Source organism: Nerophis lumbriciformis, linkage group LG05 (genome assembly GCF_033978685.3).
Source record: "Nerophis lumbriciformis linkage group LG05, RoL_Nlum_v2.1, whole genome shotgun sequence".
In the NCBI taxonomy this organism is placed as follows: domain Eukaryota; kingdom Metazoa; phylum Chordata; class Actinopteri; order Syngnathiformes; family Syngnathidae; genus Nerophis; species Nerophis lumbriciformis.
The window spans coordinates 32,961,219-32,988,070 of NC_084552.2; the positions used below are offsets into that span (position 1 = coordinate 32,961,219).

Genomic DNA, 26,852 nt, shown 5'->3' on the forward strand with positions numbered 1-26,852 from the left:
CAATGCAAATATATTACACAGCACGCGCAATGTGATTTATCAACACTCACCTTCGTTTTTCGAGCACTGGTTTGCGTTTTATTTTGCACCTCTGATAAATAAGCGCAAACTGACACACACACAGCCGTGAGAAAGGATCAGTGCTCGGGCTACAAAGACAGACTTCATGCTTCCTGCTGCTGACCTGCTCTATGGAGATGGAGATTTCAAGTTCCAACAGGACTTGGCGCCTGCACACAGCGCAAAATCTACCCGTGCCTGGTTTACGGACCATGGTATTTCTGTTCTAAATTGGCCCGCCAACTCCCCTGACCTTAGCCCCATAGAAAATCTGTGGGGTATTGTGAAAAGGAAGATGCAGAATGCCAGACCCAAAAACGCAGAAGAGTTGAAGGCCACTATCAGAGCAACCTGGGCTCTCATAACACCTGAGCAGTGCCAGAAACTCATCGACTCCATGCCACGCCGCATTAACGCAGTAATTGAGGCAAAAGGAGCTCCAACCAAGTATTGAGTATTGTACATGCTCATATTTTTCATTTTCATACTTTTCAGTTGGCCAACATTTCTAAAAATCCCTTTTTTGTATTAGCCTTACACAATATTCTAATTTTGTGACACACGGAATTTTGGATTTTCATTTGTTGCCACTTCAAATCATCAAAATTAAATGAAATAAACATTTGAATGCATCAGTCTGTGTGCAATGAATAAATATAATGTACAAGTTACACCTTTTGAATGCAATTACTGAAATAAATCAAGTTTTTCAAAATATTCTAATTTACTGGCTTTTACCTGTATTTATAATTGAAACAATCTTTTTATTGCTTATATGACGTTTTCATGCAATTGTAAACACAATACTGTCATTTTAATTAAAAACTCAATTGTTGTGTTTTCAACCCTTATAAAAGCACATGTAGAACTCACTAGCATACATTAGTACAGACTGAAATTTAAACATCTGGCATCTTTGGTTCAATAGTTATCATTGAAACAATCTTTTTATTGCTTATATGATGTTTTCAGGCGATTCTAAGCGCAATAAAAATGTTTTTAAAAACATACAATGTCCGATAAGCAGAGAAGTATATCATCTGCATACAGCAATGTTTTATGTTCCATGTCTCCTATTGTGAAACCAGATGGGGGTTCTTTAGCTAAAACAAACAGAAGAGGCCTAAGAGGGCATCCTTGGCGTGTTCTACAGTACAGTTCAAACAGTTTAGAAAGTACATTGTTCGTCAGTATCGTGGTTTAACGTAAAGAAAGAAATATCGACCCACATCTGAATTTCCTTAACGTCTCAAACAGGCAACCCCATTATTAGAGGTGGGGGAAATAATGGATTTTTAGATCCATTGCAATTCGCACATGGACCATTATAGAATCGATTAGTAAACATCAATAATCAATTTATTTATTGTAAATAAAGTAATGCAGACAGTTCTAAAGGTTGTCTGACTGCAGCGAGCCACCTCACCGAGAGATCCAACCAGCTCCTTTATTTTAGGGCATTTATGTTCCAGTTTTGCGCACATTTTCATTAATTATAATAAATAATCAATAATAATTATTAAAGGTGGGAATTAATTTAACTGTTTCTTATTCAAAATTAATAAATTGTTTTAATTGACAGTGATAAACGCTAATTTAGAGAAACGAAAATAAATTTAAAACTACATAAATATACATAAATTAAAGATGCATCAATAATCGATTTTTAATCAAATCGTAGCTCCTGAATCGTAATTGTAATTGAATTGTGAGGTGCCCAAAGACTCTCACCTCTACCCATTATAATATATCATTTAATATATATTATTAACATATCTCCTATATTAAAAAAAATCTTGAAATATGCATTTTTTTGCATCTTAAGCACAAGTAAGCCTCTCTATGATAAGCGCACCTTCAGCGCTAAAAATAAATAAGGGGGAAAAAAGTAAGTTCTGTTGCAGATGCACTTTGGACTGTGTCTAAAATGCCCATAAAAAGTGGTAGATGTCTCCTGCATATTTGATAATACAACAAACGCCACAGGTAGGCGCATGATAACATGAACGTGCAGTAAATGATCAAGTGTCTCCGTGGTGCCCCATAAAGTACACGTAAAATCCTCATTTAAACAGGGCGATCTGCACACGCAGTCTTATTAGATTGCATGCATCACGCCCAACAATAATACACCCAATTTTATAGATCGCACACGCTGTGCAGCACATGGTATTTGGATCTTAGTGAATCAGGCCCTTAGAACACAAAAAGTCCCATTGTAATGCGTTTGTAAACTAGGGTTGAAACGCCAAATGTAAAAACATGTTTTAAAAATATTCTTTCTGTGGCGGTCCAAATGAACGTATGGGTAAAACTCATATTGCCAGCTGCATTCTAAACGCCCCCACCCACACACACACACACACACACACACACACACACACACACACACACACACACACACACACACACACACACACACACACACACACACACACACACACACACACACACACACACACAGCAAATGGTTGGTATACGGTTTAATTGTTGTTGTTTGAAACATTATACGTTTACGATTTTTACTGACAAAAACCAAATGTTATTTTCTTGAGAAAGCAAAAGGTCTTTTAGATTAGGTGCCCAGCCCAGACAGAGACAGATACACTACAGTTTTGTAATATGTAATTAATTTAGTCATTATTAACATACTGAGATGAAGAATATCTTACACACACACACACACACTTCCAGTAAGCAGAAGAAGGATCTTTATTTTGGTTAAAATTCCAATCCAAAACAAAAGGTGTGGACTGGGACATTAGTTCAATGGTTCACAGAGTGTGTGTGGGCTAGTAAAAGAGGTGCATTCATCACTAATGTGTGTGGATAAAAAGGCACAGGCTGCACAAAGTGTAGTTCTAAATAACATCTGCTACTGTCACAGTCGAAAACAAGCAGGAAAAAAATCTACCTTGAATGTGAAGCTATCTTGGATACAAAAAAGCTAAGAGATTTTAAAATTGGTGGGCGTGTATCGTGTGATCTACTTTCACTGTGTGTACAATTGATAACTGGTGTGGCTTGCCAGAGAGAACAAGTCCCTACCTTATGTCAAAAATGATTTACGACCTGGCTGTCAAAAATGATTTACGACCTAGCTGTCAAAAATGATTAATGACCATAGGGTCAAAAGGTCAAATGATTAATGACCTTGGAGTCAAAAAGTCAAAGGGGGGTGGGGTTATGGAAAGGTCAGAGGGGGGGAAGGGGGAATACACCTTATGTCAAAAATGATTTACGACCTAGCTGTCAAAAATGATTTACGACCTAGCTGTCAAAAATGATTAATGACCTAGCTGTCAAAATGATTAATGACCTTGGGGTCAAAGGTCAAAGGGGGGTGGGGTTATGGAAAGGTCAGAGGGAGGGGATTGGAGGGGGATACAACTTGTGTCAGAAATGATTAATGACCGGGATACACCTTGTGTCAGAAATGATTGATGACCCTAGAAGAGGAGGTGGGGTTATGGAAAGGTCAGAGGGAGGGGGGTATGAGGAGTCCCACGAGTCCCGCAGCCGGCCTTGTGAGCCCAGACAGAGACATATACACAACAGTTTTGTAATATGTAATTAATTTAGTCATTATTAACATACTGAGATGAAGAATATCTTATTTTTAATAAGGTTGAAAGTATTTCTCGTCATTATTTTTCTTTGTACTCTGTAAGCACTAATATTTTGAACAATCTCTTAAACAGGATCATATCAGTTCAATTTTTAACTTCTTTACTTAATCCATTCCGTAATTTTTATTTTACATACTGATATGCTAAAAGTTTTAAGTGTTGTATGTGCATATAAATGTTTAAAATTATTTTTCAAGGTTATATTTTTCCTTTTTTTTTTGTTGAGAAGAATTGTTGTACGTTCTCGGGTGGCAGGTTATAGTTTGCTTTGTACATTATTTTAGGTGTTTGCAATTTTACCAAATTATAGAACTTTAATATTTGTGACTTAATAAATAAAGGGTTTGTATGTTTTTTATATCCAACATGATGTATTATTTTAACCGGTCTTCTTTTTTTGTAACACGGTTAGTGAATGTAGCACACACACACACACACACACACACACACACACACACACACACACACACACACACACACACACACACACACACAGACGCACACACACACACAACTATGGTGCACAGGAAGGCGGGGAAGAAGAGGAGATAAGGCAGTCAAAAATGGTAAAAAGTTCCAATTTTATCCAAAATACCTCTCAGGGTTCCAGTCCCACGAGTCCCGCAGCCGGCGTTGTGACCCCCAACAAAGTCGTGGGAGGAGTGGGGGAGAAAAGTTGGAAAAGTGGTCAAAAGTCCTCAAAATGTTCAAAAATCACACGCGCACACACACACACACACACACACACACACACACACACACACACACACACACACACACACACACACACACACACACACACACACACACACACACACACAGCAAATGGTTGGTATACGGTTTAATTGTTGTTGTTTGAAACATTATACGTTTACGATTTTTACTGACAAAAACCAAATGTTATTTTCTTGAGAAAGCAAAAGGTCTTTTAGATTAGGTGCCCAGCCCAGACAGAGACAGATACACTACAGTTTTGTAATATGTAATTAATTTAGTCATTATTAACATACTGAGATGAAGAATATTTTATTTTTAATAAAGTTGAAAGTATTTCTCATCATTATTTTTCTTTGTACTCTGTAAGCACTAATATTTTGAACAATCTCTTAAACAGGATCATATCAGTTCAATTTTTAACTTCTTTACTTAATCCATTCCATAATTTTTATTTTACATACTGATATGCTAAAAGTTTTAAGTGTTGTACGTGCATATAAATGTTTAAAATTATTTTTTAAGGTTATATTTTTCCTTTTTTTTTTTTTTTTGTTGAGAAGAATTGTTGTACGTTCTTGGGTGGCAGGTTATAGTCTGCTTTGTACATTATTTTAGCTGTTTGCAATTTTACCAAATTATAGAACTTTAATATTTCTGACGAGTCAAATGATTTTTAATTTACAAGAAAAAAAACATACAATATACAATATATATATATATATATATATATATATATATATATATATATATATATATATATTTTTTTTTATATATATATTTTTTTTATTTACTTACATATGTTCCCTTTTTGCTCCGGGTGGAAAGGAGGCTTTTCTTTCGCCAGAGGAAGAGGCTTTTTTCCCGGCAAAGACTCCCGACAACGAAGGCTTGCTCACGGACAACATCATCGAAAAAGACGGCGAGGGTCTTACATGCTCCCGCTGTAAGTTCTTTTTGCTTTCTGTACGTTCTTCCTTAAAGCTCCGGAGTTTTGAGGAGCTCCTCACTCTAGAACGTTGTCAGCACAAATGAATTTCGCGCGCAGATAAGTAGGCGGGGTCTGATTCCAGAGGTGGGGGTTGTTTCCGGGTGTGAGCGTGAGAGTGGCGTGCGAAAACGAGAGCGCCACATGCGGTTAAAGTCTTTCATATTTTTCCACACTTTATTGTTACATCCCTAATGCCAACGAACAATAAAGATGGTAACTTTGTTTAGAAATATTTATTCATACCGTAAATGTGCTGTTTATTACGCTGTTACATGAATACTAATAACTCTTAAAGTTTTGTCCATTTTATAGCAATGAAAAGTGCTGATAAAAAAACTAGTAATCAATGTTTTGAGAACGGTCAAAATAGCGGCAATAAATACAAACAAAACAACACCAAAGCTTTCTTGATGTGTTAAGAAAGCCACACATATGTATATAGACAAAATTAGCCGGCAGACTTTGAGTAAAGGCTTTTTTTCCCTTTTTTTTCTTTTTCTGACTCAACATTTTCTCACTGTAGTTAGACAGCTTCAGGAATCCATTAGGAATACAAAACACATTAACTATTATGGCGCCCCATAATACACCTGCTGTGATCCTGTTTTTATGTTTTTATGTTTTTATTAATTCTATTTTAATTATTTATTTTTTATCGTGTTCTGTTTGTATTGTGTTGTGTTTGCTCGGTACTCGTTTTATCTTTTAACCTGTTCATTGTACAGCACTTTGGCTACCCCTGTGGTAAATTTTAAATGTGCTCTATAAATAAAGTTGATTTGATTTGATTTGATTTAACGTCTTACAAACAACAAGCGTTTTGCCTCTAACAATAAACGCTCTAAAACATTTACAAATTAAAACATATAAAGAAAAAACATATTTTAAAACTCATACAATAGTAGAACAATATTTATAATGTTTGTTTTGCTAAAGAAAGTATATTATATAGGTATGTTGCTAATGTTTTATACATGTGTTTATTTTAAATAACACTTTGTTAAAATATTTTAAGGTATTAGTTATTTTTGAGCACATTTGACAATTGATGATAACCGTGATATTTTGGTCACAATAACTGTGATATGATTTTATTTTTTAACATTTCTAATTTACATAAACTTGTTGTAATGCCTCCGTGTTTGTTTCGTGTTTTAACATTAAGGAAAGTTTGTATTGTTTATTATTGTTGTTTGACACAGTTTATTTTTAATAAGCTAAGCGTTTTATTAAAGTACATCACAGATTAACACTCGCACATGTCCGAGAAGAAGTATGAAGAAGCGGAGCTAATTTACTGTTTTTGACCAAATTGCAAGATTTTGTGCCATTCCCTCCCCACTGTGACAGACCCGTGATGAGCTGACATGGGCTACATTCCACATGTTAATGTGCATGGTGTGTCCATTGTATGTTCACGGGTGGCAGGTTATAGTCTGCTTTGTACATTATTTTAGCTGTTTGCAATTTTACCAAATTATAGAACTTTAATATTTTTGACTTAATAAATAAAGGGTTTGTATGTTTTTTATATCCAACATGATGTATTATTTTAACCGGTCTTCTTTTTTTTTTGTAACACGGTTAATGAATGTAGCACACACACACACACACACACACACACACACACACACACACACACACACACACACACACACACACATACGCACACACACAGCAAATGGTCGGAATGTGCACGGATTGAAATTTATACATTTACGATCGTCTGAAAGAGACAGAGACAGATTTAATGTCAGAGGTCATCCCATCCAGAAACGAGATGCTCTTTCAGAACTGACCGCCAATTATCGTTTGACCACCCAAGCACATACACACACACACACACACACACACACACACGCACACACACACACACACACACACACACACACACACACACACACACACACACACACACACACACACACACACACACACACACACACACACACACACACACACACACACACACACACACAGACGCACACACACACACACACACAACAATGGTGCACAGGAAGGCGGGGAAGAAGAGGAGATAAGGCAGTCAAAAATGGTAAAAAGTTCCAATTTTATCCAAAATACCTCTCAGGGTTCCAGTCCCACGAGTCCCGCAGCCGGCGTTGTGACCCCCAACAAAGTCGTGGGAGGAGCACACACACACACACACACACACACACACACACACACACACACACACACACACACACACACAGCAAATGGTTGGTATACGGTTTAATTGTCGTTGTTTGAAACATTATACCTTTACGATTTTTACTGACAAAAACCAAATGTTATTTTCTTGAGAAAGCAAAAGGTCTTTTAGATTAGATGCCCAGACAGAGACAGAAACACAACAGTTTTGTAATATGTAATTAATTTAGTCGTTATTAACATACTGAGATGAAGAATATCTTATTTTTAATAAAGTTGAAAGTATTTCTCATCATTATTTTTCTTTGTACTCTGTAAGCACTAATATTTTGAACAATCTCTTAAACAGGATCATATCAGTTCAATTTTTAACTTCTTTACTTAATCCATTCCATAATTTTTATTTTACATACTGATATGCTAAAAGTTTTAAGTGTTGTACGTGCATATAAATGTTTAAAATTATTTTAAGGTTATATTTTTCCTTTTTTTTTTTTCTTTTTTTTTTGTTGAGAATAATTGTTGTACGTTCTAGGGGGGGGCTACATTCCATATGTTAATGTGCATGGTGTGGTCCATCATCCTGTGTAGTAATTTGGCCCATAATATTTTGGGGGTACATGTAAAATTGACAGAAAATAATTAAGAACCACTGCACTACAATAGGAAAATTCAATAAGACATAAAGGAATGCTGAATAAATGTAGAATTTATTTTAATTCATATGTTGAGAGAGTTGATGGAGTACGGGAGTTGGGGGGAATCCAACAGTTATGTTTATTGTGCAGAAAATCTTTTTTTTTTTTTCTACCAGTAACACATTAATGACATCCTACGGTATTCTCTACCATCCCCCTTCGCGCACACACACACACACACAAACCATTTAGTCATGACATGCGGTAGATAGAAACACTCCAACGTCCGTGTATTTTACTCATTAAACAAATCATCGTAGAAACAAAATACAAATGGATGCTTTTTTTAAAATCGAATGAATCAATTTAATCGACGAATCGTTGCAGTCCTTGAGTTTTTTTAATTATTTTTGTGTTAGAACAATACACAAGACTGCAGCTATGTGGTAACATCTGTCAATATAATCAACAGTTTGCCTGTTTCTTCACTATATATTACTTACATCAAAAAGAAAAAGTTTAAAAAAAAAAAAACCCTGGGGAACCAGATGCACATGAATCAGGTAATAGATACTGTTCAACTTTATTGTCCCCGCGGGGAAATTTGTCTTGGGCACGGTGCATTATTGCTTTCTTAACATACCCAAAAACAACAGAACAAAAACACAAGCACAGACACAACCACAACCAGACAACTAACATTTAAACATCAGAACATGGAGCTTGATAGACATAGGTGTCACTTTGATGTAGGCATACAATCTACAGTATGGAGATAGAGATAAAGTATCAGTGTGCATTGCACTAAAGCTCATGGATAAAGTGCTATGTGCTAAAGTGCTATGTGCTAAAGTGCTATGTGCTAAAAGTGCTAACCTATGTACCGGTATTAACATTCTATTGCACATTGTTGGTCAGCTTAATGGAGGCTGGGACAAATGATAATTTAAGACGGTAAGATTTGCATAGTGGGACCCGGAGTCTTCTCCCTGATGGCAGGGTTTCAAATTCAGGGAAGAGTGGGTGTTGTGAGTTGGAAATCATTTTCTTAGCTTTTTTCCTAACTGCCTGCTCATAGATGCTCTGTATAGGCTCATATTCTTTCCTCCCTACGATTTTCATTGCCAGTTTGCTTTTTAGCTTAACGGTTAGGTTGCCAAACCATGAGGTGATCCCGTATCTAATGATGCTCTCTACAACCGCACGGTAGAAAATCATCATGATGTGGCATGCTTACGCCGTACAATCTTAATCTTCGCAAAAAAATATAGCCTCTGTTGCAGTCTATTGCACCGTTTGTCAATATGTGTCTTCCAGCAGAGAAGATTGTCAATATGAACCCCTACATATTTATATGAGGATACCTGGGTAATTTCCTGATTTTTGATGACCAGTGGTAAGTACACGGGAGCTAACATAGGCAAAGAAATGAAGAATGAAAAGAAAAAAGGAGTTGTCGTCAGCAGAAAACAAAACAATTGACGATAACCAGAATGAAAAGACCCGGACGTACGACAAAGCATACATAGCCTTTTGGATTCACCGTAGGTAAGTAGGAAATGAGGAAAGGCGGGTGTGTGTTTTATGCCATCTACTAATTGAGATGCCTTTTTCTGCTGTTGCTCCAATAAAAAACAGTATAGATCTAATCTTAATACAGAGGACGATACAACGGCGTTTCGTTCAGGAGAGAACACACAGAAGCTAATACAAAAATTAAGAGAAGAAATACCACTAGTTTGACAAAAACAGACTATCCTTAAACCTCGGTAAAACTAAAATAATCTTATTTGGTAACAGTATAAGGAAAGTAAAACACAAATACAAATAGACGGAAAAGACGTTGAAAGAGTAAATGAAATAACATTGTAGGTGTAATGATTGATGATAAAATGAACCGAAAATCTCATATAGATCTCATATACAACATAAGGTGGCAAGACATACATCCATAATGAATAAAGCAAAATATGGTTTGGACCAGAAATGACTTTATATTCTTTACGGCTCCCGAGTCTTACCATATCTGCATTGTGCAGAAATAACTACAAAAGTATGCTTCAGTTATTAACCGTGTTACAAAAAAGATTGATTAGAATAATACATCATGTTGGATTTAGAGAAGTCTCAAACCCATTATTTACAGAATCAAAAAAAAAATTGATATTCCCCGACATATTGAATTTGCAAACAGCTAAAAGTATGCACAAAGTCAACTATAACTTGCTACCCAAGAACGTCCAACAATTATTCTCAACAAAAAAAAAAGGAGAAATAAAACTTCTGAGAAAAATTGTATTTAAAACCTTTGTATGCACATACAACACTTAAAACTTTTAGCACATCGGTATGTGAAATTTAATTATGGAATGGATTAAGTAAATAATATAAACAATGTACTAATATGATCCATTTCTGGTCCAAACCATATTTTGCTTTATTCATTATGGATGTATGTCTTGCCACTTTATGTTGTATATGAGATCTATATGAGATTTTCGGTTCATTTTATCATCAATCATTACACCTACAATGTTATTTCATTTACTCTTTCAACGTCTATTCCGTCTATTTGTATTTGTGTTTTACTTTCCTTATACTGTTACCAAATAAGATTATTTTAGTTTTACCGAGGTTTAAGGATAGTCTGTTTTTGTCAAACTAGTGGTATTTCTTCTCTTAATTTTTGTATTAGCTTCTGTGTGTTCTCTCCTGAACGAAACGCCGTTGTATCGTCCTCTGTATTAAGATTAGATCTATACTGTTTTTTATTGGAGCAACAGCAGAAAAAGGCATCTCAATTAGTAGATGGCATAAAACACACACCCGCCTTTCCTCATTTCCTACTTACCTACGGTGAATCCAAAAGGCTATGTATGCTTTGTCGTACGTCCGGGTCTTTTCATTCTGGTTATCGTCAATTGTTTTGTTTTCTGCTGACGACAACTCCTTTTTTCTTTTCATTCTTCATTTCTTTGCCTATGTTAGCTCTCGTGTACTTACCACTGGTCATCAAAAATCAGGAAATTACCCAGGTATCCTCATATAAATATGTAGGGGTTCATATTGACAATCTTCTCTGCTGGAAGACACATATTGACAAACGGTGCAATAGACTGCAACAGAGGCTATATTTTTTTGCGAAGATTAAGATTGTACGGCGTAAGCATGCCACATCATGATGATTTTCTACCGTGCTGTTGTAGAGAGCATCATTAGATACGGGATCACCTCATGGTTTGGCAACCTAACCGTTAAGCTAAAAAGCAAACTGGCCGGCATGCATAAAACGGCAATGAAAATCGTAGGGAGGAAAGAATATGAGCCTATACAGAGCATCTATGAGCAGGCAGTTAGGAAAAAAGCTAAGAAAATTATTTCCAACTCACAACACCCACTCTTCCCTGAATTTGGAACCCTGCCATCAGGGAGAAGACTCCACTATGCAAATCTTACCGTCTTAAATTATCATTTGTCCCAGCCTCCATTAAGCTGACCAACAATGTGCAATAGAATGTTAATACATAGGTTAGCACTTTTAGCACATAGCACTTTAGCACATAGCACTTTATCCATGAGCTTTAGTGCAATGCACACTGATACTTTATCTTTATCTCCATTGTGTAGATTGTATGCCTACATCAAAGTGACACCTATGTCTATCAAGCTCCATGTTCTGATGTTTAAATGTTAGTTGTCTGGTTGTGGTTGTGTCTGTGCTTGTGTTTTTGTTCTGTTGTTTTTGGGTATGTTAAGAAAGCAATAATGCACCGTGCCCAAGACAAATTTCCCCGCGGGGACAATAAAGTTGAACAGTATCTATTACCTGATTCATGTGCATCTGGTTCCCCAGGGTTTTGTTTTTTTTAAACTTTTTCTTTTTGATGTAAGTAATATAGAGTGAAGAAACAGGCAAACTGTTGATTATATTGACAGATGTTACTACATAGCCGCAGTCTTGTGTATTGTTCTAACACAAAAATAATTTAAAAAACTCAACGATTCGTCGATTAAATTGATTCATTCGATTTTAAAAAAAGCATCCATTTGTATTTTGTTTCTACGATGATTTGTTTAATGAGTAAAATACACGGACGTTGGAGTGTTTCTATCTACCGCATGTCATGACTAAATGGTTTGTGTGTGTGTGTGTGCGCGAAGGGGGATGGTAGAGAATACCGTAGGATGTCATTAATGTGTTACTGGTAGACAAAAAAAAAAAGATTTTCTGCACAATAAACATAACTGTTGGATTCCCCCCAACTCCCGTACTCCATCAACTCTCTCAACATATGAATTAAAATAAATTCTACATTTATTCAGCATTCCTTTATGTCTTATTGAATTTTCCTATTGTAGTGCAGTGGTTCTTAATTATTTTCTGTCAATTTTACATGTACCCCCAAAATATTATGGGCCAAATTACTACACAGGATGATGGACCACACCATGCACATTAACATATGGAATGTAGCCCCACCCTAGAACGTACAACAATTATTCTCAACAAAAAAAAAAAAAAAATATAACCTTAAAATTATTTTAAACATTTATATGCACGTACAACACTTAAAACTTTTAGCATATCAGTATGTAAAATAAAAATTACGGAATGGATTAAGTAAAGAAGTTAAAAATTGAACTGATATGATCCTGTTTAAGAGATTGTTCAAAATATTAGTGCTTACAGAGTACAAAGAAAAATAATGATGAGAAATACTTTCAACTTTATTAAAAATAAGATATTCTTCATCTCAGTATGTTAATAACGACTAAATTAATTACATATTACAAAACTGTTGTGTTTCTGTCTCTGTCTGGGCATCTAATCTAAAAGACCTTTTGCTTTCTCAAGAAAATAACATTTGGTTTTTGTCAGTAAAAATCGTAAACGTATAATGTTTCAAACAACAACAATTAAACCGTATACCAACCATTTGCTGTGTGTGTGTGTGTGTGTGTGTGTGTGTGTGTGTGTGTGTGTGTGTGTGTGTGTGTGTGTGTGTGTGTGTGCGTGTGCGTGTGATTTTTGAACATTTTGAGGACTTTTGACCACTTTTCCAACTTTTCTCCCCCACTCCTCCCACGACTTTGTTGGGGGTCACAACGCCGGCTGCGGGACTCGTGGGACTGGAACCCTGAGAGGTATTTTGGATAAAATTGGAACTTTTTACCATTTTTGACTGCCTTATCTCCTCTTCTTCCCCGCCTTCCTGTGCACCATTGTTGTGTGTGTGTGTGCGTCTGTGTGTGTGCGTCTGTGTGTGTGCGTCTGTGTGTGTGTGTGTGTGTGTGTGTGTGTGTGTGTGTGTGTGTGTGTGTGTGTGTGCTTGGGTGGTCAAACGATAATTGGCGGTCAGTTCTGAAAGAGCATCTGGTTTCTGGATGGGATGACCTCTGACATTAAATCTGTCTCTGTCTCTTTCAGACGATCGTAAATGTATAAATTTCAATCCGTGCACATTCCGACCATTTGCTGTGTGTGTGCGTATGTGTGTGTGTGTGTGTGTGTGTGTGTGTGTGTGTGTGCTACATTCACTAACCGTGTTACAAAAAAAAAAGAAGACCGGTTAAAATAATACATCATGTTGGATATAAAAAACATACAAACCCTTTATTTATTAAGTCAAAAATATTAAAGTTCTATAATTTGGTAAAATTGCAAACAGCTAAAATAATGTACAAAGCAGACTATAACCTGCCACCCGTGAACATACAATGGACACACCATGCACATTAACATGTGGAATGTAGCCCATGTCAGCTCATCACGGGTCTGTCACAGTGGGGAGGGAATGGCACAAAATCTTGCAATTTGGTCAAAAACAGTAAATTAGCTCCGCTTCTTCATACTTCTTCTCGGACATGTGCGAGTGTTAATCTGTGATGTACTTTAATAAAACGCTTAGCTTATTAAAAATAAACTGTGTCAAACAACAATAATAAACAATACAAACTTTCCTTAATGTTAAAACACGAAACAAACACGGAGGCATTACAACAAGTTTATGTAAATTAGAAATGTTAAAAAATAAAATCATATCACAGTTATTGTGACCAAAATATCACGGTTATCATCAATTGTCAAATGTGCTCAAAAATAACTAATACCTTAAAATATTTTAACAAAGTGTTATTTAAAATAAACACATGTATAAAACATTAGCAACATACCTATATAATATACTTTCTTTAGCAAAACAAACATTATAAATATTGTTCTACTATTATATGAGTTTTAAAATTTGTTTTTTCTTTATATGTTTTAATTTGTAGATGTTTTAGAGCTTTTATTGTTAGAGGAAAAACGCTTGTTGTTTGTAAGACGTTAATGTGTTTTGTATTCCTAATGGATTCCTGAAGCTGTCTAACTACAGTGAGAAAATGTTGAGTCAGAAAAAAAAAAAAAAAGAAAAAAAAGAAAAAAAAAGCCTTTAATCAAAGTCTGCCGGCTAATTTTGTCTATATACATATGTGCGGCTTTCTTAACACATCAAGAAAGCTTTGGTGTTGTTTTGTTTGTATTTATTGCCGCTATTTTGACCGTTCTCAAAACATTGATTACTAGTTTTTTTATCAGCACTTTTCATTGCTATAAAATGGACAAAACTTTAAGAGTTATTAGTATTCATGTAACAGCGTAATAAACAGCACATTTACGGTATGAATAAATATTTCTAAACAAAGTTACCATCTTTATTGTTCGTTGGCATTAGGGATGTAACAATAAAGTGTGGAAAAATATGAAGGACTTTAACCGCATGTGGCGCTCTCGTTTTCGCACGCCACTCTCACGCTCACACCCGGAAACAACCCCCACCTCTGGAATCAGACCCCGCCTACTTCTCTGCGCGCAAAATTCATTTGTACTGACAACGTTCTAGTGTGAGGAGCTCCTCAAAACTCCGGAGCTTTAAGGAAGAACGTACAGAAAGCAAAAAGAACTTACAGCGGGAGCATGTAAGACCCTCGCCGTCTTTTTCGATGATGTTGTCCGTGAGCAAGCCTTCGTTGTCGGGAGTCTTTGCCGGGAAAAAAGCCTCTTCCTCGGGACTCTCTGGCAAAAGAAAAGCCTCCTTTCCACCCGGAGCAAAAAGGGAACACTTGTAAGTAAATCTATATATATATATATATATTGTATATTGTATGTTTTTTTTCTTGTAAATTGAAAATCATTTGACTCGTCAGAAATATTAAAGTTCTATAATTTGGTAAAATTGCAAACAGCTAAAATAATGTACAAAGCAGACTATAACCTGCCACCCAAGAACGTACAACAATTCTTCTCAACAAAAAAAAAAAAAAAGGAAAAATATAACCTTAAAAAATAATTTCAAACATTTATATGCACGTACAACACTTAAAACTTTTAGCATATCAGTATGTAAAATAAAAATTATGGAATGGATTAAGTAAAGAAGTTAAAAATTGAACTGATATGATCCTGTTTAAGAGATTGTTCAAAATATTAGTGCTTACAGAGTACAAAGAAAAATAATGATGAGAAATACTTTCAACTTTATTAAAAATAAGATATTCTTCATCTCAGTATGTTAATAATGACTAAATTAATTACATATTACAAAACTGTAGTGTATCTGTCTCTGTCTGGGCTGGGCACCTAATCTAAAAGACCTTTTGCTTTCTCAAGAAAATAACATTTGGTTTTTGTCAGTAAAAATCGTAAACGTATAATGTTTCAAACAACAACAATTAAACCGTATACCAACCATTTGCTGTGTGTGTGTGTGTGTGTGTGTGTGTGTGTGTGTGTGTGTGTGTGTGTGTGTGTGTGCGCGTGTGATTTTTGAACATTTTGAGGACTTTTGACCACTTTTCCAACTTTTCTCCCCCACTCCTCCCACGACTTTGTTGGGGGTCACAACGCCGGCTGCGGGACTCGTGGGACTGGAACCCTGAGAGGTATTTTGGATAAAATTGGAACTTTTTACCATTTTTGACTGCCTTATCTCCTCTTCTTCCCCGCCTTCCTGTGCACCATTGTTGTGTGTGTGTGTGTGCGCCTGTGTGTGTGTGTGTGTGTGTGTGTGTGTGTGTGTGTGTGTGTGTGTGTGTGTGTGTGTGTGTGTGTGTGTGCTACATTCACTAACCGTGTTACAAAAAAAGAAGACCGGTTAAAATAATACATCATGTTGGATATAAAAAACATACAAACCCTTTATTTATTAAGTCACAAATATTAAAGTTCTATAATTTGGTAAAATTGCAAACACCTAAAATAATGTACAAAGCAAACTATAACCTGCCACCCGAGAACGTACAACAATTCTTCTCAACAAAAAAAAAAGGAAAAATATAACCTTGAAAAATAATTTTAAACATTTATATGCACATACAACACTTAAAACTTTTAGCATATCAGTATGTAAAATAAAAATTACGGAATGGATTAAGTAAAGAAGTTAAAAATTGAACTGATATGATCCTGTTTAAGAGATTGTTCAAAATATTAGTGCTTACAGAGTACAAAGAAAAATAATGACGAGAAATACTTTCAACCTTATTAAAAATAAGATATTCTTCATCTCAGTATGTTAATAATGACTAAATTAATTACATATTACAAAACTGTTGTGTATATGTCTCTGTCTGGGCTCACAAGGCCGGCTGCGGGACTCGTGGGACTCCTCATACCCCCCTCCCTCTGACCTTTCCATAACCCCACCTCCTCTTCTAGGGTCATCAATCATTTCTGACACAAGGTGTATCCCGGTCATTAATCATTTCTGACACAAGTTGTATCCCCCTCCAATCCCCTCCCTCTGACCTTTCCATAACCCCACCCCCCTTTGACCTTTGACCCCAAGGTCATTAATCATTTTTGACAGCTAGGTCATTAATCATTTTTGACAGCTAGGTCGTAAATCATTTTTGACATAAGGTGTATTCCCCCCTCCTCCCCCCTCCCTCTGACCTTTCCATAACCCCACCCCCCTTTGACCTTTGACCCCAAGGTCATTAATCATTTGACCTTTTGACCCTAAGGTCATTAATCATTTTTGACAGCTAGGTCATAAATCATTTTTGACAGCTAGGTCGTGAATCATTTTTGACATAAGGTAGGGACTTGTTCTCTATCTTGCCTGATTTAAATGAGGTTTCTGCGTGTCACCATGGAGACACTCATTTACTGCATATTAATGTTGTCATGCTCCTACCTGTGGCATTTTGCTATGTTTTGAAACATGCCACAGACAAATATAATATGTACCATGTTTATGGGCATTTTAGAAGCAGTCCTGCAGAACTTTTTTAGAGCGCCAAAGGTATGCTAATGGAAAATGCTGGCACACAGTGTAAATGTGTGCTGGACTGTTCCAGACGCAAGAAAAAGCATATTGCAAAAAGTTTTTTTCATATAGGAGATATTTTGATAATATATATTGTCTATGAAGGTTCTCATTCATCCAGGCCATTGTCATCTCAGGGCATTCAATCGATCACAACTGGACTGCTTGGTTTGTCTTAGAAGACGCTTCGCCGCTCATCCGAGAAGGCTTCATCAGTTCGTGCTCATAGACTTATATTGGTAAGATCTAGTCTTAGACTTATATTGGTCAGATCTAGTCTTAGACTTGGATTGGTCTATTGGCACAGAATAGACGGGCAAACTCTTCACGCCAAGACTCAGCACCTCAGGGAGAAACAGCACTCCTTTGAGAACAAAAATGTACAGATTCTAGACAGGGAAGACAGATGGTCATACTTGCCAACCTTGAGACCTCCGATTTTGGGAGGTGTGGGGGGATAAACAAGAGTCTCAGAAAGCTGGCGTGCACAAGCTAGCAAGCTACGGAGTTTGCCGACAATGTATTTCTTGTAAAGTGTATACAAAGGAGTACGGAAGCTGGACAAATAAGATGCCAAAAACCAACCGCTTTCATGTGGTATTGGACAGAAAGGAGGACTTTTTTCTCCTCCATTCGAAAATGCGGACGTTTTTAGCACCGTCTGATTCCAATCAATGCAAGTCATCAGAATCAGGTAATACACCAACTTATATTCTTGTCTTCATGAAAGAAAGGAATCTATATGTGTTAAACATGCCTGTATTATCTTTAAACACCTTAACTTGTTAACAATATTAACTATATGTGTTAAACATGCTTGCATTATCTTTAAACACCATTAACTTATTAACAATATTAACTATATGTGTTAAACATGCTTGTATTATCATTAAACACCTTTAACTTGTTAACAATATTAACTATATGTGTTAAACATGCTTGTATTATCTTTAAACACCTTTAACTTATTAATAATATTAACTATATGTATTAAACATGCTTGTATTATCATTAAACACCTTTAACTTGTTAACAATATTAACTATATGTATTAAACATGCTTGCATTATCTTTAAACACCTTTAACTTGTTAACAATATTAACTATATGTATTAAACATACTTGTATTATCATTAAACACCTTTAATTTATTAACTATATGTATTAAACATTCTTGTATTATCATTAAACACCTTTAATTTATTAACAATATTAACTATGTGTTAAACATGATTGCATTATCATTAAACACCTTTAATTTATTAACAATATTAACTATGTGTTAAACATGATTGCATTATCATTAAACACCTTTAATTTATTAACAATATTAACTATATGTGTTAAACATGCTTGCATTATCATTAAACACGTTTAACTTATTAACAAAAACATATATTTCATAAATAAGTAAATATAAATTATATATATGAATGAGGTAGATCCCCACGACTTGATCAATTGAAAAGTAGCTCGCCTGCAGAAAAAGTGTGAGCACCCCTGCTCAATACTAACAAGGGAAAATTACACTTTTGCGACTGTAGTTGGCTTTGATAGTAGGATTGCTCATTTGCATTAAAACAGTTGTTTTTCTCACTACGATAGGGCGAAACCATCCTTGCCCAGGCACACCCTCCTAGTTTTTGGAGTATAAATATTTGGGGTTTTGGCACCAGCCGCTGGACTAGATCTAAATAATCTAAGTCTAAGACTAGATCTGACCAATCTAAGTCTGTGAGCACAAACTGATAAAGCCTACTCGGGTGAGAGGCGAAACGTCTTCCAAGACAAACCTAGCAGTGCAGTTGCGATCGATTGAATGCCCTGAGATGATAATACATATTGTATTTGAAAAATCGAACGTCATTAAAAGAACGCCGGATCAATTGAATTTGTTTTCATTAGATCATCCAGCAGCTATAAAAATGTAAAATATTGCTGCGCACAAGTTTAGTAGATCAGCTTTGCGTGCTGTCACGTTTGCACGTGTTTTAGTACACGCAAACGTTTAGTACATCATGTAAATTGTGGTAAAAATGTTACGTTACCGATAGCTTGCGCCAGCGCGATGACAACCTCCTGACACGTGGTGAACTCCGTGACGCCGCACACGATGCGCTGCACGCCGTCCACCCACACTTTCAGCTCCATGGCCTTCATCCAGACGCCCTCATTCTTCCACACCACCAGGGGCCGCTAAAAAGTCTCAGTGGTCATCTTAAAAAAAAGAGCCAAAAAAGTAGATGTAATCAGATGAAATACGTGATCTAGATGGACTCTGTCTGCCCTCTGGTGTGATTTCACGCATGCAGCAGCAAAGTGATTTCAAACTGCTGACACAAGCTCATTTTCAAGCTGGCAGGCCTGCAGCAGCACAGCAGAAGGTGAGCGTGCTTCATTCATCCCAGCGAGGATTTCGCCAGCCAGATGGCGGGCTAGCAAGACTGCAATATAATAATGGTATTGTTAATAATAATAACAATACCATCATAATCAGACAACTGCTCAGAGATTTGCATTGGGCAAATGTGTCGCATTTCCACACCCAAATGTTACACTCATGTCACACGCTGCTTCTATCCAATGGTAGCACGCATGTGTAACATCACACTCAACTCTTCTGCTCGCAAATATATGACACTTTATCGCCAATTCACGGAACACATTTCCTTGTTGGATCATTTAGGGTATTAGTGAGAGCGACCACAACATTAGGTACACCTACACCTGCCCAATTAGATCCAATACAAGAAAAATTAATGTTAAAGTAGGACTGTCATGCGATTAATCACAAAACATTAACACATTAACCATGTCTAAACGTAGATTAATCACACAATTTATTTTGACCCCACATGCTCGACTATGGATGTTTAGGCAAGGCAAGGCAACTTTATTTATATAGCATGTTTACAACAATTTTAAAATTGGACCAAAGTGCTTTACAAGTTAAAAAGCATAGAGCAAAAAACAAAGAACATAAACAATGCATAAGCTAAACAAGATAGTGTAAAAGAAATACGGTGAAAGGGTTTGGATAAAAAGTACAAATAAAAGATAAAAATAATAAAATAAAATAATAAAAGTGCGACAAATTGAAGAAAAAAAAAACACCTGAATGGAGTTGGTATACATCTGTGATCAGGTCAAAATACGTCAGTGAAAAGATGAAGATACTCACTGATTAATTTCACTTCAGAATAAAATTAGACTGGACTTTAATGAAACTCTGCAAATCTCCTTGCAAAACCCTGTTAAAATAGTTTGTGCTGGGTTTGTGTCATTGAAATGGTCGTTTGTGCTGTTTCTGAGTTATTAAAGATTATTTTATAGGTCAATCAACGTTCAGCCAGCCCCCCCATTCGTCCAAATGAAACCAAAATAGTCTCATTTGCTACGTTTGTGCTGGTTTGTGCCGTTTGAATTATTGATTGTGCGGTTTTCGTTTTTTAGATATTAAACATTAAAGTTTCCAAAATTGACAACACGGACGCGGCCACCGCTGCTGCTCACTGCTCCCCTCACCTCCCAGGGGGTGATCAAGGGTGATGGGTCAAATGCAGAGAATAACTTCGCCACACCTCGCGTGTGTGTGACAATCATTGGTACTTTAACTTAACTTAATTTAACACCAGCCGACCCGTTTTTTCCATATTAAGCCAAAATATTTTAATTTGTTTGTGCTGAGATGCTTTCGAGAGAATAACGTTTAAAATTTCTGGAAGTGACATCATCGTGAAGTTGGCCCCATCATTTCCTCCAAATTAAGCCAAAATATTCTCATTCGTTTGTGCGATGTTTGTGCTGGTTTGTGCCGCTAAAACGATCGATTGTTCTGCTTAGGGGCCAACTTCACCATGACGTCACTTCCTAAAATTTTAAACGTTAATATCTCGAACACAAAAGCATCTCAATCAATCATTTTTACAGCACAAACCTAGCACACAAGAATGAGACTATTTTAACAGAGTTTTGCGAGGGGTTAAAATGAAGTTAAAATTGCATTTGTGTCAAAATATTAGGGTCCTTTTTTATCCATCCATCCATTTTATACCGCTTGTCCCTCTCTGGGTCACGGGGGCGCTGGAGCCAATCCCAGCTGCATGTCAATTGAAATTATGCACGCAAGTAGTTAACTGTGATTAATTGTGATTAATCCAAATCTGAAAGTGTGTTAACTTGTAAATTAAATTAAAGTGAAGCTAAATGACAGTCATTGTAATGTAATTAATTAATGAAATGTTTACAAATAATTTGTCAAGAAGACAAAAAAATCTGGAGATTTCTTGCTCCTTTTTTATTATTATTTGGATAGTTTTTTAATTGTATGGCCAGAATGAATATTCGATCAGATATTACATATTTATCATTGTAATGAAAGGACATTACACTTCCATCCACAGATGTTTTATGGGTCATTTTCTTTATCTGATCTTTGTTTTAGTTTTGTTTTTTCAGTTAAACGACCAAAAGTGGCAAAAACTAGCAATCTATTCTAGCAATTGATTTATTTTCCTAACGACTGCAAAACGAAACAAGCAATTAAAATACATATTTGCTCTGCTCTAACACTGTCATACATCTTAATACGATGTACATATTACACTGTTATATAAAGGCAGTAATTGAACCTTATTGTAACACTTTCAAGTGAAGTAAATCATAAAAAAATCACAAAAATGAGATTATGAGGGATATGCAAATTACATTAACGTTTCATAAAGTTGATCATGCTATTTAACTTATTGCTTTTTAAGTCAAATGTGTGCGTGGTTTTTGAAGCTTTAATATTTTAGCACATTTGCTGTAATGGAATTTACAAGCAGACCTCAAGAGTTCAGGGAGGAGTTTGTCTTTTTTATGTATCATGAAAAAAGACCAACTTCAAGGCTAAACTGCTGGCATTCTAGCATGTTTTGTAGGCTAGTGTGGAAGCCAACACATGAATAAATCATACAAGGCTTGCTATGAATACGCTTAAACAGCAAACAGCACATGCTGCGTGTAAATTTATACTTCCACATTTGGACGTCTGAGCAGGAAGGAAAAATAACCTTTTTTTACTGCTAGAAAAATGTCCGCCACACTAAAAAAGTCACATTTATGGCATCAGCGTGAGATTAGAAGAAGAAAGATATACATTCACTGTACAAACATACATATACACATACTGTACATATACATTCACTGTACAAACTAAAATATACACATACTGTACATATACAAGTACATATACATACATACACTCATGCATACAATCACGTTTCATCAAACATAAATTAACGTTGTTGCCCTAGGGTAAACTGGGTAACACATGGCACACTGACAAAGCTTAGCCTATAGTTACTATAACAATCTACAAGGTTAATATAGCTGGCTTCTCTTTCTTCCCCTCCATTTATCTGCTTTCTTTTGTATTTGAAGTTATCATAACATATATGTATTGTTGCATTTGAACAATTGTATTGTTGATAATAGAGGTGATTATTGTTATTATTCATTATCAATAGTGCTATTTCTATTGGTATTTGTATTGCTCCATTTGTAGTGTAATAATGCTCATTGTCATTTCTGTATTATTATTTATTTCACTAACTGCTTCTTTGCTATCACATTTACTATCATATTTGTATATATCATATTTGCTGATGTTGTTCTATTGTTGTTGTTGTTATTGTTGTGTTTGCTGTTGTTGTTTTTGTCTCTATGTCGTATCCCCCTCTTGTCCCCACAATTTCCCCCTCTGTCTTGCTTTTTTTCTCTTTCTATCCCCTCCTGCTCCGGCCCGGCTGCACCAAATGATTATATAAATCCATTTAATAAAGTCAAATACAAATAAGGCAACAAGAGAAGTATCCCACTTCTACATCAACAATATGATTTGCCTGAGAAGCTGGACAGGACAAAAAAAAAAAAAAAGAGGAAGAAGAAAGAAGCTGACACAAAGTGTGAAAAGATGCAATAAATACTATTTTAGTAAACTTAAGTGTCATTCTTGGGGACGAGGAAAGACTTGCAACAAATCAAGAAAACATACTAAATATTTGGCAGAAATATTGTTAAGAAAGTGAAAGAGTTGAAACATAAACCAGAAAAAGCTGATGATGATGATGCAACAACACATTTATGTGTAAAGGATGAAAGGGGGGAGTTTGACAAAAGAGACGGCCACAGTGTTCGTGTCCACATGGCGAGCAAGCGGCTGAACGCAAACAATCTGTCACCATGGCAACGCAGCCCCCTTTCAGCTCTTTGTCCCCCATCACACAAATGACTGCATTGTATGTGGGGAAAGTTGAGCAAAACAATCAAAGCAGCATTTTTCCTGTTGCTGCCTAAAAAATGCTGAAGTGCTGACAGATATGATAAGAATATCTATATTCATATACTTCAACTAGGGACAGCACATATTATTGAGCATGTACGTGACAAGTAAATTTAAGCCAAGGGCTAATTTACAGGTTGGGCTTGTCAAAGTATCGACACTTAGATACCAAGTCAATACTACCACGCAAAGAATACATCAATACCTGCTTTTTTTCCAGTACTGTTAGTACAGAATACTGTCCAACACTTTTTCCTCCTCAGTTCTCGGCATGTGAGCACTGAGTCACCGCTAAAGAAGAATGCCGGCTGTACTAAAAAAAATAAAAGATCCAGTGTTAGCATATATTTATTTATTTGTGGAAGCCTGTCACAAATGTGGATTTGGTGGGGCCCTCGCTCATAAACAAATGCTAATGGAAGTGTGTTTGTGTAGCATAGGTGTGGCGTAACACAACAACAACACACCTCATACGCGCCTGCTTTGCCAGAGAATAAGACAGAGCAGAAATGACCTGTGATGCATTTTAGCAACTTTGTCGCTATATTTAGCAAGTAGAGGTACATGTTGGGTAGCACGGTGGAAGAGGGGTTAGTGCGTCTGCCTCACAATACAAAAGCCCTGAGTAGTCGTGAGTTCAATCCCGGCCTCGGGATCTTTCTGTGTGGAGTTTGCATGTTCTCCCCGTGACTGCGTGGGTTCCCTCTGGGTACTCCGGCTTCCTCCCACCTCCAAAGACATGCACCTGGGGATAGGTTGATTGGCAACACTAAATTGGCCCGAGTGTGTGAATGTGAGTGTGAATGTTGTCTGTCTATCTGTGTTGGCCCTGTGATGAGGTGGCGACTTGTCCAGTGTGAACCCCGCCTTCCGCCCGATTGTAGCTGAGATAGGCTCCAGCGCCCCCCGCAACCCCGAAGGGAATAAGCGGTAGAAAATGGATGGATGGATGGATGGAGGTACATGTTAAAATTGAAAGAGATGTGTATCTTGTCTTTATTCAATAATCAAATACAAGCGGTCACAAAGGTATTTGCCTGTGCGGGTCAGAGCGCAGATCCGCCACCACAAGCCCAGGGAGTGTGCATTACTACACCGTGCAGAAAAGCTCCAGAGGCGTATCCCCTTGTGCAGTGGTACTCAGTTGTAATACACTTTTGCACCACTTGTGGCAGTAATGACAGTCTCAAACCATCCATCCATCCATTTTCTACCGCTTGTCCCTTTTGGGGTCGCGGGGGGTGCTGGAGCCTATCTCAGCTGCATTCGGGCGGAAGGCGGGGTACACCCTGGACAAGTTGCCACCTCATCGCAGGGCCAACACAGATAGACAGACAACATTCACACTCACATTCACACACTAAGGCCAGAGTCGTGTAAAAAAAGAGAGTATGGCCAACGAAACGAGAGGCGCCATGACTGCTACCAAGGACGTGTGTGGCTGTGCCCAGATGCATGCAATTGCTGTCGTTTTGACGTTAGTTTTTCTGATGAAGTAAGACAAAATAATGTGTTTATATATAGTTCTAAACATGCTGCAGCTCATAAACTTACAATAAAACAGGTTTTAATTTTGTGAAAGTAGCAGGCACACTAACAAGCACCAGATGGTGCAATAAACGAAAAACATACACAGAACGACCAAAAAAAACAACATACAGTAGTACCTTCATTTTGCCAAAATCTTCCTTAGCTTTGAACCAACAATCACAGAGAAATGATGACTTTTGTGTGAAGTAACAACTGTGGTGGCTGCCTGTATGTATCACTCGTTACGTATTATTATTTTTGTAACATGGTGAATGAATAAGGTTACTTTTGTAGTTATTTCCCCATATTTCTGCACATAACTCAGATTAGGGATGTCCCGATCCGATATTTGGATCGGATGCCGATATTTGCCAAAAAATGCGTATCGGCAAGGCATGGGAAAATGCCGATCCAGATCCAGTTTAAAAAACAACAACTCCGGTCCGTGTTTTCCAACGTACCGATTTAAATAATACATTCCACTTTTCTGCTGCTCCCTAATTTCCGTTCCGCATTTTCCAGCACACCTTCAACACATCAACAGGTCTGTGGATTCTCACGCAGTTGCTTTTAGCTGCTGGCATTACACGTCAGGCTCTTCTCACTCTTTCCTGTGTCTCCCTCTCACAGACAGCAAGCGCACCTTCTTACACACGTCACATACTGTCACGTCATACGTCACATACGTATACGCCCTCTACCAGCAGAGACGTAGCAGCATGGCTAACGTTAGCTGTGATGCTAGCGCAGCCGTGCGAGCAACGTTCCCTCTAAGGTGCACACCTGTGCAATTGCGCACTGCTCAAGCGTCCTCTGCGCACGGAAAATCTACGCCACGCACAAAATCAAATAAAAAAATAAGCGCATAACAATTTTCGACACACGGACACGACAGAGAAAACAGTTTTCGTCATCATTGTTCAAATATTGTAACGTCTGTCGAGACGCTTATCTCCATTCGGTGCCATACGTCCACACCATCAAAATGCCGAGGCAAACATTTCCACATCAACACCGTATGAAAAAAATTGTGATTTCCTTCTGTGCATGAAATTTTAAAAGTAGCATATATTAATGCAGTATGAAGAAGAATGTTTTAATGTAGACACATAGAATCATCATACTGCTGTGATTAGATGCATCAAGTGTTCATTCAAGGCTAAGGCAAAATATCGAGATATATATCGTGTATTGCAATATGGCCTTAAAATATTGCAATATTTAAAAAAGTCCATTTCGCCTAGCCCTAGTTCAATGATGCCATTTCTGTTTGTCATGTATAATTTTGTCTATTTTGTGTTTATCCTTGAATAAACAGGTCAGTTTCTTGTTACCAACCATTGTGTATTACCGGTATTCAAACTCCCCTAATTCAGCTGGCTAGTTGTTATCAAGAGTACTAAAACCCTTTTCAACATGATTCTGACAACTAAGTAGGCTAAATAACTTTACACTTTAATACATGCTCGGATAGGCCAGTATCAGTCAGTATTGGTATTG

The 26,852-nt window shown here is 36.8% G+C and overlaps 1 protein-coding gene across 1 annotated transcript in view; it reads right to left on the reverse strand.

Moving 5' to 3' along the window:
* Positions 1-26,852, reverse strand: part of rassf8b (Ras association domain family member 8b) — a 49,056-nt gene that overhangs the window by 13,854 nt on the left and 8,350 nt on the right. The window contains exon 2 of the mRNA XM_061960743.1: positions 19,546-19,714. Coding sequence (XP_061816727.1) covers positions 19,546-19,657 — 112 coding nt within the window. The 5' untranslated portion in view covers positions 19,658-19,714. The remainder of the gene's footprint in view (positions 1-19,545; positions 19,715-26,852) is intronic.